Source organism: Oryzias latipes, chromosome 3 (assembly GCF_053564925.1).
Source record: "Oryzias latipes strain Hd-rR chromosome 3, Olatipes_Hd-rR_3.1".
NCBI classification, from domain to species: domain Eukaryota; kingdom Metazoa; phylum Chordata; class Actinopteri; order Beloniformes; family Adrianichthyidae; genus Oryzias; species Oryzias latipes.
In genome coordinates this window covers 42,595,663-42,610,093 of record NC_136239.1, presented here as the reverse complement: position 1 = coordinate 42,610,093, position 14,431 = coordinate 42,595,663, and the positions used below count along the sequence as shown (strand labels likewise).

Genomic DNA, 14,431 nt, shown 5'->3' with positions numbered 1-14,431 from the left:
CTTCCCATCACAGAACAAAAACAAATACCATTTTAATCTACAGGGTGTACTTGCATGGTTAACGGAAAAATATACCAATATGGTTCAACCATCTACAACACAACGGATGGACTTGGAAACTGTATAACAGCAGAATGCGCCACTGATGGAGTCATAAGAAGAAGTATTTACCCTTGTCTGACCACTACCACTGCTAGCCCAACAACAGGTCCATTTACATTTACCTCTGCTGGAATGCCCACTACAGGTAAAACCCTCTTCACTATTGAAAATAAAGATCTCACTAAATGGGAAAAGAATTTAAGTTGGTCATTAAACTGAGAATCTTTCTCTTTTTTAAACAAAGTTCTTAGTACTCTAGCACAGCTAAATACAACATCTGAACCAATGACAACAACAGAGAGAACAACACAAAAGAAAACACCCAAACCTGCTTCCAGTACTACGGTCTCAGACAGTACTACAATCAGCATCGAACCTGTGACTTCAATCACATCAAAGACACCAACCAAACCAGCCAAAGAAGTTACTGTTGCTCCACTAACATTCTCCAGCACAGCTGTGTTTGAAAAGACAACACAAGAGACAACTACCAGACACATGAAGACAACGACCACTGATTATGAAACAACCTCAACAATTTTTAATAAAAAGACGACACTTCAAAAAACAACAGGAGACATGTCTATTACAAGTAAAAAACCTTCTGAAGGAACAACACAAGTTGCTCCTCTCACACAAACCCTTCCAGGTACTTCCATCTCAACACAGCTACCAATCGTCACAGAGAGCTCAAAAACCACTGCAGTTATAACACAGCCGTCAATCCTTACAACAACTACATCCGACAAGTATACTACCACTGACACAAGTAGCATGGATGCAACGACAACAAAAGCTCCTAAAGAAGCTACCACCACTGCTCCACAAACGTCCTCCACTACAGTTGTCTTTGGAACAACAACCAAAGTGCCTAGCACTACAACACCAGGAAAACAAAACCCTGAAGTGACATCTAGTCCTTCTGTCAGCACCAAAACCACTCAAAGACCTGTCACCACAACTGGAGCTATCAGCACAGCACCTGTGGATTCAACAACCTTTGAGGCTACAACAACTAAGGCACCTAAAGAAGCTACCACCACTGCTCCACAAACGTCCTCCACTACAGTTGTCTTTGGAACAACAACCAAAGTGCCTAGCACTACAACACCAGGAAAACAAAACCCTGAAGTGACATCTAGTCCTTCTGTCAGCACCAAAACCACTCAAAGACCTGTCACCACAACTGGAGCTATCAGCACAGCACCTGTGGATTCAACAACCTTTGAGGCTACAACAACTAAGGCACCTAAAGAAGCTACCACCACTGCTCCACAAACGTCCTCCACTACAGTTGTCTTTGAAACCACAACCCCAGTTCCTAGCACACCAGGAATAGAAACCCCTGAAGTGACATCTAGTCCTTCTGTAAGCACCAAAACCACTCAAGCACCTGTCACCACAACTGGAGCTATCAGCACAGCACCTGTGGTTTCAACAACCTTCGAGGCTACAACAACAAAGGCTCCTAAAGAAGCTACCACCACTGCTCCACAAACGTCCTCCACTACAGTTGTCTTTGAAACCACAACCCCAGTTCCTAGCACACCAGGAATAGAAACCCCTGACGTGACATCTAGTCCTTCTGTCAGCACCAAAACCACTCAAAGACCTGTCACCACAACTGGAGCTATCAGCACAGCACCTGTGGTTTCAACAACATTTGAGGCTACAACAACAAAGGCTCCTAGAGAAGCTACCACCACTGCTCCACAAACGTCCTCCACCACAGTTGTCTTTGAAACCACAACCCCAGTTCCTAGCACACCAGGAATAGAAACCCCTGACGTGACATCTAGTCCTTCTGTCAGCACCAAAACCACTCAAAGACCTGTCACCACAACTGGAGCTATCAGCACAGCACCTGTGGTTTCAACAACATTTGAGGCTACAACAACAAAGGCTCCTAGAGAAGCTACCACCACTGCTCCACAAACGTCCTCCACCACAGTTGTCTTTGAAACCACAACCCCAGTGCCTAGCACTACAACACCAGGAATAGAAACCCCTGAAGTGACATCTAGTCCTTCTGTCAGCACCAAAACCACTCAAAGACCTGTCACCACAACTGGAGCTATCAGCACAGCACCTGTGGTTTCAACAACATTTGAGGCTACAACCACAAAGGCTCCTAAAGAAGCTACCACCACTGCTCCACAAACGTCTTCCACCACAGTTGTCTTTGAAACCACAACCCCAGTTCCTAGCACACCAGGAATAGAAACCCCTGAAGTGACATCTAGTCCTTCTGTTAGCACCAAAACCACTCAAGGACCTGTCACCTCAACTGGAGCTATCAGCACAGCACCTGTGGTTTCAACAACATTTGAGGCTACAACAACAAAGGCTCCTAAAGAAGCTACCACCACTGCTCCACAAACGTCCTCCACCACAGTTGTCTTTGAAACCACAACCCCAGTTCCTAGCACACCAGGAATAGAAACCCCTGAAGTGACATCTACTCCTTCTGTCAGCACCAAAACCACTCAAGGACCTGTCACCTCAACTGGAGCTATTAGCACAGCACCTGTGGTTTCAACAACCTTTGAGGCTACAACAACAAGGGCTCCTAAAGAAGCTACCACCACTGCTCCACAAACGTCCTCCACCACAGTTGTCTTTGAAAGCACAACCCCAGTTCCTAGCACACCAGGAATAGAAACCCCTGAAGTGACATCTAGTCCCTCTGTCAGCACCAAAACCACTCAAGGACCTGTCACCTCAACTGGAGCTATCAGCACAGCACCTGTGGTTTCAACAACCTTTGAGGCTACAACAACAAGGGCTCCTAAAGAAGCTACCACCACTGCTCCACAAACGTCCTCCACCACAGTTGTATTTGAAACCACAACCCCAGTTCCTAGCACACCAGGATTAGAAACCCCTGAAGTGACATCTAGTCCTTCTGTCAGCACCAAAACCACTCAAGGACCTGTCACCACAACTGGAGCTATCAGCACAGCACCTGTGGTTCCAACAACCTTTGAGGCTACAACAACAAAGGCTCCTAAAGAAGCTACCACCACTGCTCCACAAACGTCCTCCACCACAGTTGTCTTTGAAACCACAACCCCAGTGCCTAGCACTACAACACCAGGAATAGAAACCCCTGAAGTGACATCTAGTCCTTCTGTCAGCACCAAAACCACTCAAAGACCTGTCACCACAACTGGAGCTATCAGCACAGCACCTGTGGTTTCAACAACATTTGAGGCTACAACCACAAAGGCTCCTAAAGAAGCTACCACCACTGCTCCACAAACATCCTCCACTACAGTTGTCTTTGAAACCACAACCCCAGTTCCTAGCACACCAGGAATAGAAACCCCTGACGTGACATCTAGTCCTTCTGTCAGCACCAAAACCACTCAAGGACCTGTCACCACAACTGGAGCTATCAGCACAGCACCTGTGGTTTCAACAACATTTGAGGCTACAACAACAAAGGCTCCTAAAGAAGCTACCACCACTGCTCCACAAACGTCCTCCACTACAGTTGTCTTTGAAACCACAACCCCAGTTCCTAGCACACCAGGAATAGAAACCCCTGAAGTGACATCTAGTCCTTCTGTCAGCACCAAAACCACTCAAAGACCTGTCATCTCAACTGGAGCTATCAGCACTCCACCTGTGGTTTCAACAACCTTCGAGGCTACAACAACAAAGGCTCCTAAAGAAGCTACCACCTCTGCTCCACAAACGTCCTCCACCACAGTTGTCTTTGAAACCACAACCCCAGTTCCTAGCACACCAGGAATAGAAACCCCTGAAGTGACATCTAGTCCTTCTGTCAGCACCAAAACCACTCAAGGACCTGTCACCACAACTGGAGCTATCAGCACAGCACCTGTGGTTTCAACAACATTTGAGGCTACAACAACAAGGGCTCCTAAAGAAGCTACCACCACTGCTCCACAAAGGTCCTCCACCACAGTTGTCTTTGAAACCACAACCCCAGTTCCTAGCACACCAGGAATAGAAACCCCCGAAGTGACATCTAGTCCTTCTGTCAGCACCAAAACCACTCAAGGACCTGTCACCACAACTGGAGCTATCAGCACAGCACCTGTGGTTTCAACAACATTTGAGGCTACAACAACAAGGGCTCCTAAAGAAGCTACCACCACTGCTCCACAAAGGTCCTCCACCACAGTTGTCTTTGAAACCACAACCCCAGTTCCTAGCACACCAGGAATAGAAACCCCCGAAGTGACATCTAGTCCTTCTGTCAGCACCAAAACCACTCAAGGACCTGTCACCACAACTGGAGCTATCAGCACAGCACCTGTGGTTCCAACAACCTTTGAGGCTACAACAACAAAGGCTCCTAAAGAAGCTACCACCACTGCTCCACAAACGTCCTCCACCACAGTTGTCTTTGAAACCACAACCCCAGTGCCTAGCACTACAACACCAGGAATAGAAACCCCTGAAGTGACATCTAGTCCTTCTGTCAGCACCAAAACCACTCAAAGACCTGTCACCACAACTGGAGCTATCAGCACAGCACCAGTGGATTCAACAACCTTTGAGGCTACAACAACAAAGGCTCCTAAAGAAGCTACCACCACTGCTCCACAAACGTCCTCCACCACAGTTGTCTTTGAAACCACAACACCAGTTCCTAGCACACCAGGAATAGAAACCCCCGAAGTGACATCTAGTCCTTCTGTCAGCACCAAAACCACTCAAGGACCTGTCACCTCAACTGGAGCTATTAGCACAGCACCTGTGGTTTCAACAACCTTCGAGGCTACAACAACAAAGGCTCCTAAAGAAGCTACCACCACTGCTCCACAAACGTCCTCCACCACAGTTGTCTTTGAAACCACAACCCCAGTTCCTAGCACACCAGGAATAGAAACCCCTGAAGTGACATCTAGTCCGTCTGTCAGCACCAAAACCACTCAAGGACCTGTCACCACAACTGGAGCTATCAGCACGGCACCTGTGGTTTCAACAACCTTTGAGGCTACAACAACAAGGGCTCCTAAAGAAGCTACCACCACTGCTCCACAAACGTCCTCCACCACAGTTGTCTTTGAAACCACAACCCCAGTTCCTAGCACACCAGGAATAGAAACCCCCGAAGTGACATCTAGTCCTTCTGTCAGCACCAAAACCACTCAAAGACCTGTCACCACAACTGGAGCTATCAGCACAGCACCAGTGGATTCAACAACCTTTGAGGCTACAACAACAAAGGCTCCTAAAGAAGCTACCACCACTGCTCCACAAACGTCCTCCACCACAGTTGTCTTTGAAACCACAACACCAGTTCCTAGCACACCAGGAATAGAAACCCCTGAAGTGACATCTAGTCCGTCTGTCAGCACCAAAACCACTCAAGGACCTGTCACCACAACTGGAGCTATCAGCACAGCACCTGTGGTTTCAACAACCTTTGAGGCTACAACAACAAGGGCTCCTAAAGAAGCTACCACCACTGCTCCACAAACGTCCTCCACCACAGTTGTCTTTGAAACCACAACCCCAGTTCCTAGCACACCAGGAATAGAAACCCCTGAAGTGACATCTAGTCCTTCTGTCAGCACCAAAACCACTCAAGGACCTGTCACCTCAACTGGAGCTATCAGCACAGCACCTGTGGTTTCAACAACATTTGAGGCTACAACAACAAGGGCTCCTAAAGAAGCTACCACCACTGCTCCACAAAGGTCCTCCACCACAGTTGTCTTTGAAACCACAACCCCAGTTCCTAGCACACCAGGAATAGAAACCCCCGAAGTGACATCTAGTCCTTCTGTCAGCACCAAAACCACTCAAGGACCTGTCACCACAACTGGAGCTATCAGCACAGCACCTGTGGTTCCAACAACCTTTGAGGCTACAACAACAAAGGCTCCTAAAGAAGCTACCACCACTGCTCCACAAACGTCCTCCACCACAGTTGTCTTTGAAACCACAACCCCAGTGCCTAGCACTACAACACCAGGAATAGAAACCCCTGAAGTGACATCTAGTCCTTCTGTCAGCACCAAAACCACTCAAAGACCTGTCACCACAACTGGAGCTATCAGCACAGCACCAGTGGATTCAACAACCTTTGAGGCTACAACAACAAAGGCTCCTAAAGAAGCTACCACCACTGCTCCACAAACGTCCTCCACCACAGTTGTCTTTGAAACCACAACACCAGTTCCTAGCACACCAGGAATAGAAACCCCCGAAGTGACATCTAGTCCTTCTGTCAGCACCAAAACCACTCAAGGACCTGTCACCTCAACTGGAGCTATTAGCACAGCACCTGTGGTTTCAACAACCTTCGAGGCTACAACAACAAAGGCTCCTAAAGAAGCTACCACCACTGCTCCACAAACGTCCTCCACCACAGTTGTCTTTGAAACCACAACCCCAGTTCCTAGCACACCAGGAATAGAAACCCCTGAAGTGACATCTAGTCCTTCTGTCAGCACCAAAACCACTCAAGGACCTGTCACCACAACTGGAGCTATCAGCACAGCACCTGTGGTTTCAACAACCTTTGAGGCTACAACAACAAGGGCTCCTAAAGAAGCTACCACCACTGCTCCACAAACGTCCTCCACCACAGTTGTCTTTGAAACCACAACCCCAGTTCCTAGCACACCAGGAATAGAAACCCCCGAAGTGACATCTAGTCCTTCTGTCAGCACCAAAACCACTCAAGGACCTGTCACCACAACTGGAGATATCAGCACAGCACCTGTGGTTCCAACAACCTTTGAGGCTACAACAACAAAGGCTCCTAAAGAAGCTACCACCACTGCTCCACAAACGTCCTCCACCACAGTTGTCTTTGAAACCACAACCCCAGTGCCTAGCACTACAACACCAGGAATAGAAACCCCTGAAGTGACATCTAGTCCTTCTGTCAGCACCAAAACCACTCAAAGACCTGTCACCACAACTGGAGCTATCAGCACAGCACCAGTGGATTCAACAACCTTTGAGGCTACAACAACAAAGGCTCCTAAAGAAGCTACCACCACTGCTCCACAAACGTCCTCCACCACAGTTGTCTTTGAAACCACAACACCAGTTCCTAGCACACCAGGAATAGAAACCCCTGAAGTGACATCTAGTCATTCTGTCAGCACCAAAACCACTCAAGGACCTGTCACCTCAACTGGAGCTATCAGCACAGCACCTGTGGTTTCAACAACCTTTGAGGCTACAACAACAAGGGCTCCTAAAGAAGCTACCACCACTGCTCCAAAAACGTCCTCCACCACAGTTGTCTTTGAAACCACAACCCCAGTTCCTAGCACACCAGGAATAGAAACCCCCGAAGTGACATCTAGTCCTTCTGTCAGCACCAAAACCACTCAAGGACCTGTCACCTCAACTGGAACTATTAGCACAGCACCTGTGGTTTCAACAACCTTCGAGGCTACAACAACAAAGGCTCCTAAAGAAGCTACCACCACTGCTCCACAAACGTCTTCCACCACAGTTGTCTTTGAAACCACAACCCCAGTTCCTAGCACACCAGGAATAGAAACCCCTGAAGTGACATCTAGTCCTTCTGTCAGCACCAAAACCACTCAAGGACCTGTCACCTCAACTGGAGCTATCAGCACAGCACCTGTGGTTTCAACAACATTTGAGGCTACAACAACAAGGGCTCCTAAAGAAGCTACCACCACTGCTCCACAAAGGTCCTCCACCACAGTTGTCTTTGAAACCACAACCCCAGTTCCTAGCACACCAGGAATAGAAACCCCCGAAGTGACATCTAGTCCTTCTGTCAGCACCAAAACCACTCAAGGACCTGTCACCACAACTGGAGCTATCAGCACAGCACCTGTGGTTCCAACAACCTTTGAGGCTACAACAACAAAGGCTCCTAAAGAAGCTACCACCACTGCTCCACAAACGTCCTCCACCACAGTTGTCTTTGAAACCACAACACCAGTTCCTAGCACACCAGGAATAGAAACCCCTGAAGTGACATCTAGTCCGTCTGTCAGCACCAAAACCACTCAAGGACCTGTCACCACAACTGGAGCTATCAGCACAGCACCTGTGGTTTCAACAACCTTTGAGGCTACAACAACAAGGGCTCCTAAAGAAGCTACCACCACTGCTCCACAAACGTCCTCCACCACAGTTGTCTTTGAAACCACAACCCCAGTTCCTAGCACACCAGGAATAGAAACCCCTGAAGTGACATCTAGTCCTTCTGTCAGCACCAAAACCACTCAAGGACCTGTCACCTCAACTGGAGCTATCAGCACAGCACCTGTGGTTTCAACAACATTTGAGGCTACAACAACAAGGGCTCCTAAAGAAGCTACCACCACTGCTCCACAAAGGTCCTCCACCACAGTTGTCTTTGAAACCACAACCCCAGTTCCTAGCACACCAGGAATAGAAACCCCCGAAGTGACATCTAGTCCTTCTGTCAGCACCAAAACCACTCAAGGACCTGTCACCACAACTGGAGCTATCAGCACAGCACCTGTGGTTCCAACAACCTTTGAGGCTACAACAACAAAGGCTCCTAAAGAAGCTACCACCACTGCTCCACAAACGTCCTCCACCACAGTTGTCTTTGAAACCACAACCCCAGTGCCTAGCACTACAACACCAGGAATAGAAACCCCTGAAGTGACATCTAGTCCTTCTGTCAGCACCAAAACCACTCAAAGACCTGTCACCACAACTGGAGCTATCAGCACAGCACCAGTGGATTCAACAACCTTTGAGGCTACAACAACAAAGGCTCCTAAAGAAGCTACCACCACTGCTCCACAAACGTCCTCCACCACAGTTGTCTTTGAAACCACAACACCAGTTCCTAGCACACCAGGAATAGAAACCCCCGAAGTGACATCTAGTCCTTCTGTCAGCACCAAAACCACTCAAGGACCTGTCACCTCAACTGGAGCTATTAGCACAGCACCTGTGGTTTCAACAACCTTCGAGGCTACAACAACAAAGGCTCCTAAAGAAGCTACCACCACTGCTCCACAAACGTCCTCCACCACAGTTGTCTTTGAAACCACAACCCCAGTTCCTAGCACACCAGGAATAGAAACCCCTGAAGTGACATCTAGTCCTTCTGTCAGCACCAAAACCACTCAAGGACCTGTCACCACAACTGGAGCTATCAGCACAGCACCTGTGGTTTCAACAACCTTTGAGGCTACAACAACAAGGGCTCCTAAAGAAGCTACCACCACTGCTCCACAAACGTCCTCCACCACAGTTGTCTTTGAAACCACAACCCCAGTTCCTAGCACACCAGGAATAGAAACCCCCGAAGTGACATCTAGTCCTTCTGTCAGCACCAAAACCACTCAAGGACCTGTCACCACAACTGGAGATATCAGCACAGCACCTGTGGTTCCAACAACCTTTGAGGCTACAACAACAAAGGCTCCTAAAGAAGCTACCACCACTGCTCCACAAACGTCCTCCACCACAGTTGTCTTTGAAACCACAACCCCAGTGCCTAGCACTACAACACCAGGAATAGAAACCCCTGAAGTGACATCTAGTCCTTCTGTCAGCACCAAAACCACTCAAAGACCTGTCACCACAACTGGAGCTATCAGCACAGCACCAGTGGATTCAACAACCTTTGAGGCTACAACAACAAAGGCTCCTAAAGAAGCTACCACCACTGCTCCACAAACGTCCTCCACCACAGTTGTCTTTGAAACCACAACACCAGTTCCTAGCACACCAGGAATAGAAACCCCTGAAGTGACATCTAGTCATTCTGTCAGCACCAAAACCACTCAAGGACCTGTCACCTCAACTGGAGCTATCAGCACAGCACCTGTGGTTTCAACAACCTTTGAGGCTACAACAACAAGGGCTCCTAAAGAAGCTACCACCACTGCTCCAAAAACGTCCTCCACCACAGTTGTCTTTGAAACCACAACCCCAGTTCCTAGCACACCAGGAATAGAAACCCCCGAAGTGACATCTAGTCCTTCTGTCAGCACCAAAACCACTCAAGGACCTGTCACCTCAACTGGAACTATTAGCACAGCACCTGTGGTTTCAACAACCTTCGAGGCTACAACAACAAAGGCTCCTAAAGAAGCTACCACCACTGCTCCACAAACGTCTTCCACCACAGTTGTCTTTGAAACCACAACCCCAGTTCCTAGCACACCAGGAATAGAAACCCCTGAAGTGACATCTAGTCCTTCTGTCAGCACCAAAACCACTCAAGGACCTGTCACCTCAACTGGAGCTATTAGCACAGCACCTGTGGTTTCAACAACCTTCGAGGCTACAACAACAAAGGCTCCTAAAGAAGCTACCACCACTGCTCCACAAACGTCCTCCACCACAGTTGTATTTGAAACCACAACCCCAGTTCCTAGCACACCAGGATTAGAAACCCCTGAAGTGACATCTAGTCCTTCTGTCAGCACCAAAACCACTCAAGGACCTGTCACCACAACTGGAGCTATCAGCACAGCACCTGTGGTTTCAACAACATTTGAGGCTACAACAACAAAAGCACCTAAAGAAGCTACCACCACTGCTCCACAAACGTCCTCCACCACAGTTGTCTTTGAAACCACAACACCAGTTCCTAGCACACCAGGAATAGAAACCCCTGAAGTGACATTTAGTCCTTCTGTCAGCACCAAAACCACTCAAGGACCTGTCACCACAACTGGAGCTATCAGCACAGCACCTGTGGTTTCAACAACCTTTGAGGCTACAACAACAAGGGCTCCTAAAGAAGCTACCACCACTGCTCCACAAACGTCCTCCACCACAGTTGTCTTTGAAACCACAACACCAGTTCCTAGCACACCAGGAATAGAAACCCCTGAAGTGACATCTAGTCCGTCTGTCAGCACCAAAACCACTCAAGGACCTGTCACCACAACTGGAGCTATCAGCACAGCACCTGTGGTTTCAACAACCTTTGAGGCTACAACAACAAGGGCTCCTAAAGAAGCTACCACCACTGCTCCACAAACGTCCTCCACCACAGTTGTCTTTGAAACCACAACCCCAGTGCCTAGCACTACAACACCAGGAATAGAAACCCCTGAAGTGACATCTAGTCCTTCTGTCAGCACCAAAACCACTCAAAGACCTGTCACCACAACTGGAGCTATCAGCACAGCACCAGTGGATTCAACAACCTTTGAGGCTACAACAACAAAGGCTCCTAAAGAAGCTACTACCACTGCTCCACAAACGTCCTCCACCACAGTTGTCTTTGAAACCACAACACCAGTTCCTAGCACACCAGGAATAGAAACCCCTGAAGTGACATCTAGTCCTTCTGTCAGCACCAAAACCACTCAAGGACCTGTCACCACAACTGGAGCTATCAGCACAGCACCTGTGGTTTCAACAACCTTTGAGGCTACAACAACAAGGGCTCCTAAAGAAGCTACCACCACTGCTCCACAAACATCCTCCACCACAGTTGTCTTTGAAACCACAACCCCAGTTCCTAGCACACCAGGAATAGAAACCCCTGAAGTGACATCTAGTCCTTCTGTTAACACCAAAACCACTCAAGGACCTGTCACCTCAACTGGAGCTATTAGCACAGCACCTGTGGTTTCAACAACCTTTGAGGCTACAACAACAAAGGCTCCTAAAGAAGCTACCACCACTGCTCCACAAAGGTCCTCCACCACAGTTGTCTTTGAAACCACAACCCCAGTTCCTAGCACACCAGGAATAGAAACCCCTGAAGTGACATCTAGTCCTTCTGTCAGCACCAAAACCACTCAAGGACCTGTCACCTCAACTGGAGCTATCAGCACAGCACCTGTGGTTTCAACAACATTTGAGGCTACAACAACAAAGGCTCCTAAAGAAGCTACCACCACTGCTCCACAAACGTCCTCCACCACAGTTGTCTTTGAAACCACAACCCCAGTTCCTAGCACACCAGGAATAGAAACCCCTGAAGTGACATCTAGTCCTTCTGTTAACACCAAAACCACTCAAGGACCTGTCACCTCAACTGGAGCTATTAGCACAGCACCTGTGGTTTCAACATCCTTCGAGGATACAACAACAAGAGCTCCTAAAGAAGCTACCACCTCTGCTCCACAAACGTCCTCCACCACAGTTGTCTTTGAAACCACAACCCCAGTTCCTAGCACACCAGGAATAGAAACCCCTGAAGTGACATCTAGTCCTTCTGTCAGCACCAAAACCACTCAAGGACCTGTCACCACAACTGGAGCTATCAGCACAGCACCTGTGGTTTCAACAACCTTTGAGGCTACAACAACAAGGGCTCTTAAAGAAGCTACCACCACTGCTCCACAAACGTCCTCCACTACAGTTGTCTTTGAAACCACAACCCCAGTTCCTAGCACACCAGGAATAGAAACCCCTGAAGTGACATCTAGTCCTTCTGTCAGCACCAAAACCACTCAAGGACCTGTCACCACAACTGGAGCTATCAGCACAGCACCTGTGGTTTCAACAACATTTGAGGCTACAACAACAAAAGCACCTAAAGAAGCTACCACCACTGCTCCACAAACGTCCTCCACCACAGTTGTCTTTGAAACCACAACCCCAGTTCCTAGCACACCAGGAATAGAAACCCCCGAAGTGACATCTAGTCCTTCTGTCAGCACCAAAACCACTCAAGGACCTGTCACCACAACTGGAGCTATCAGCACAGCACCTGTGGTTTCAACAACCTTTGAGGCTACAACAAAGGCTCCTAAAGAAGCTACCACCACTGCTCCACAAACGTCCTCCACCACAGTTGTCTTTGAAACCACAACACCAGTTCCTAGCACACCAGGAATAGAAACCCCTGAAGTGACATCTAGTCCGTCTGTCAGCACCAAAACCACTCAAGGACCTGTCACCACAACTGGAGCTATCAGCACAGCACCTGTGGTTTCAACAACCTTTGAGGCTACAACAACAAGGGCTCCTAAAGAAGCTACCACCACTGCTCCACAAACGTCCTCCACCACAGTTGTCTTTGAAACCACAACCCCAGTTCCTAGCACACCAGGAATAGAAACCCCCGAAGTGACATCTAGTCCTTCTGTCAGCACCAAAACCACTCAAGGACCTGTCACCACAACTGGAGCTATCAGCACAGCACCTGTGGTTTCAACAACCTTCGAGGCTACAACAAAGGCTCCTAAAGAAGCTACCACCACTGCTCCACAAACGTCCTCCACCACAGTTGTCTTTGAAACCACAACCCTGGTGCCTAGCACTACAACACCAGGAATAGAAACCCCCGAAGTGACATCTAGTCCTTCTGTCAGCACCAAAACCACTCAAGGACCTGTCACCACAACTGGAGCTATCAGCACAGCACCTGTGGTTTCAACAACCTTCGAGGCTACAACAAAGGCTCCTAAAGAAGCTACCACCACTGCTCCACAAACGTCCTCCACCACAGTTGTCTTTGAAACCACAACCCTGGTGCCTAGCACTACAACACCAGGAATAGAAACCCCCGAAGTGACATCTAGTCCTTCTGTCAGCACCAAAACCACTCAAGGACCTGTCACCACAACTGGAGCTATCAGCACAGCACCTGTGGTTTCAACAACCTTCGAGGCTACAACAAAGGCTCCTAAAGAAGCTACCACCACTGCTCCACAAACGTCCTCCACCACAGTTGTCTTTGAAACCACAACCCTGGTGCCTAGCACTACAACACCAGGAATAGAAACCCCCGAAGTGACATCTAGTCCTTCTGTCAGCACCAAAACCACTCAAGGACCTGTCACCACAACTGGAGCTATCAGCACAGCACCTGTGGTTTCAACAACCTTTGAGGCTACAACAACAAAGGCTCCCAAAGAAGCTACCACCACTGCGCCACAAACATCCTCCACTACAGTTGTCTTTGAAACCACAACCCCAGTTCCTAGCACTACAACACCAGGAATAGAAACCCCCGAAGTGACATCTAGTCCTTCTGTTAGCACCAAAACCACTCAAAGACCTGTCACCTCAACTGGAGCTATCAGCACAGCACCTGTGGATTCAACAACATTTGAGGCTACAACAACAAAGGCTCCTAAAGAAGCTACCACCACTGCTCCACAAACGTCCTCCACCACAGAAGGACCTGTGACTACTGTGACATCAGCAAGACCTTCTGGTACAACCATTATTAATCCCATCACAAAAACCCTCCCAGGAACAACAGATTTTGTTCCTGTGTTTTCAACCACTCAAGAAGGTAGAAGCACTTTTGCATCATCTTCCACCTTTCCCACCGCACCGCTTTGTGAGTGCGTTGTTAGAGGAACCGCTTACACTCCGGGTAAGTTTTTTTTTTTCCTTAGTTGTTCCAATAACTAATTTATTTTGATGTCATATTTTAAATAGAGTA

General features: G+C 48.4%; 1 protein-coding gene across 1 annotated transcript in view; it reads left to right on the top strand.

The window, feature by feature from the left end:
• Positions 1 to 14,431, top strand: part of LOC144991230 (uncharacterized) — a 40,807-nt gene that overhangs the window by 12,433 nt on the left and 13,943 nt on the right. The window contains exons 29-30 of the mRNA XM_078945349.1: positions 44 to 247; positions 347 to 14,362. Of these exons, the coding sequence (XP_078801475.1) occupies positions 44 to 247; positions 347 to 14,362 (14,220 nt within the window). The remainder of the gene's footprint in view (positions 1 to 43; positions 248 to 346; positions 14,363 to 14,431) is intronic.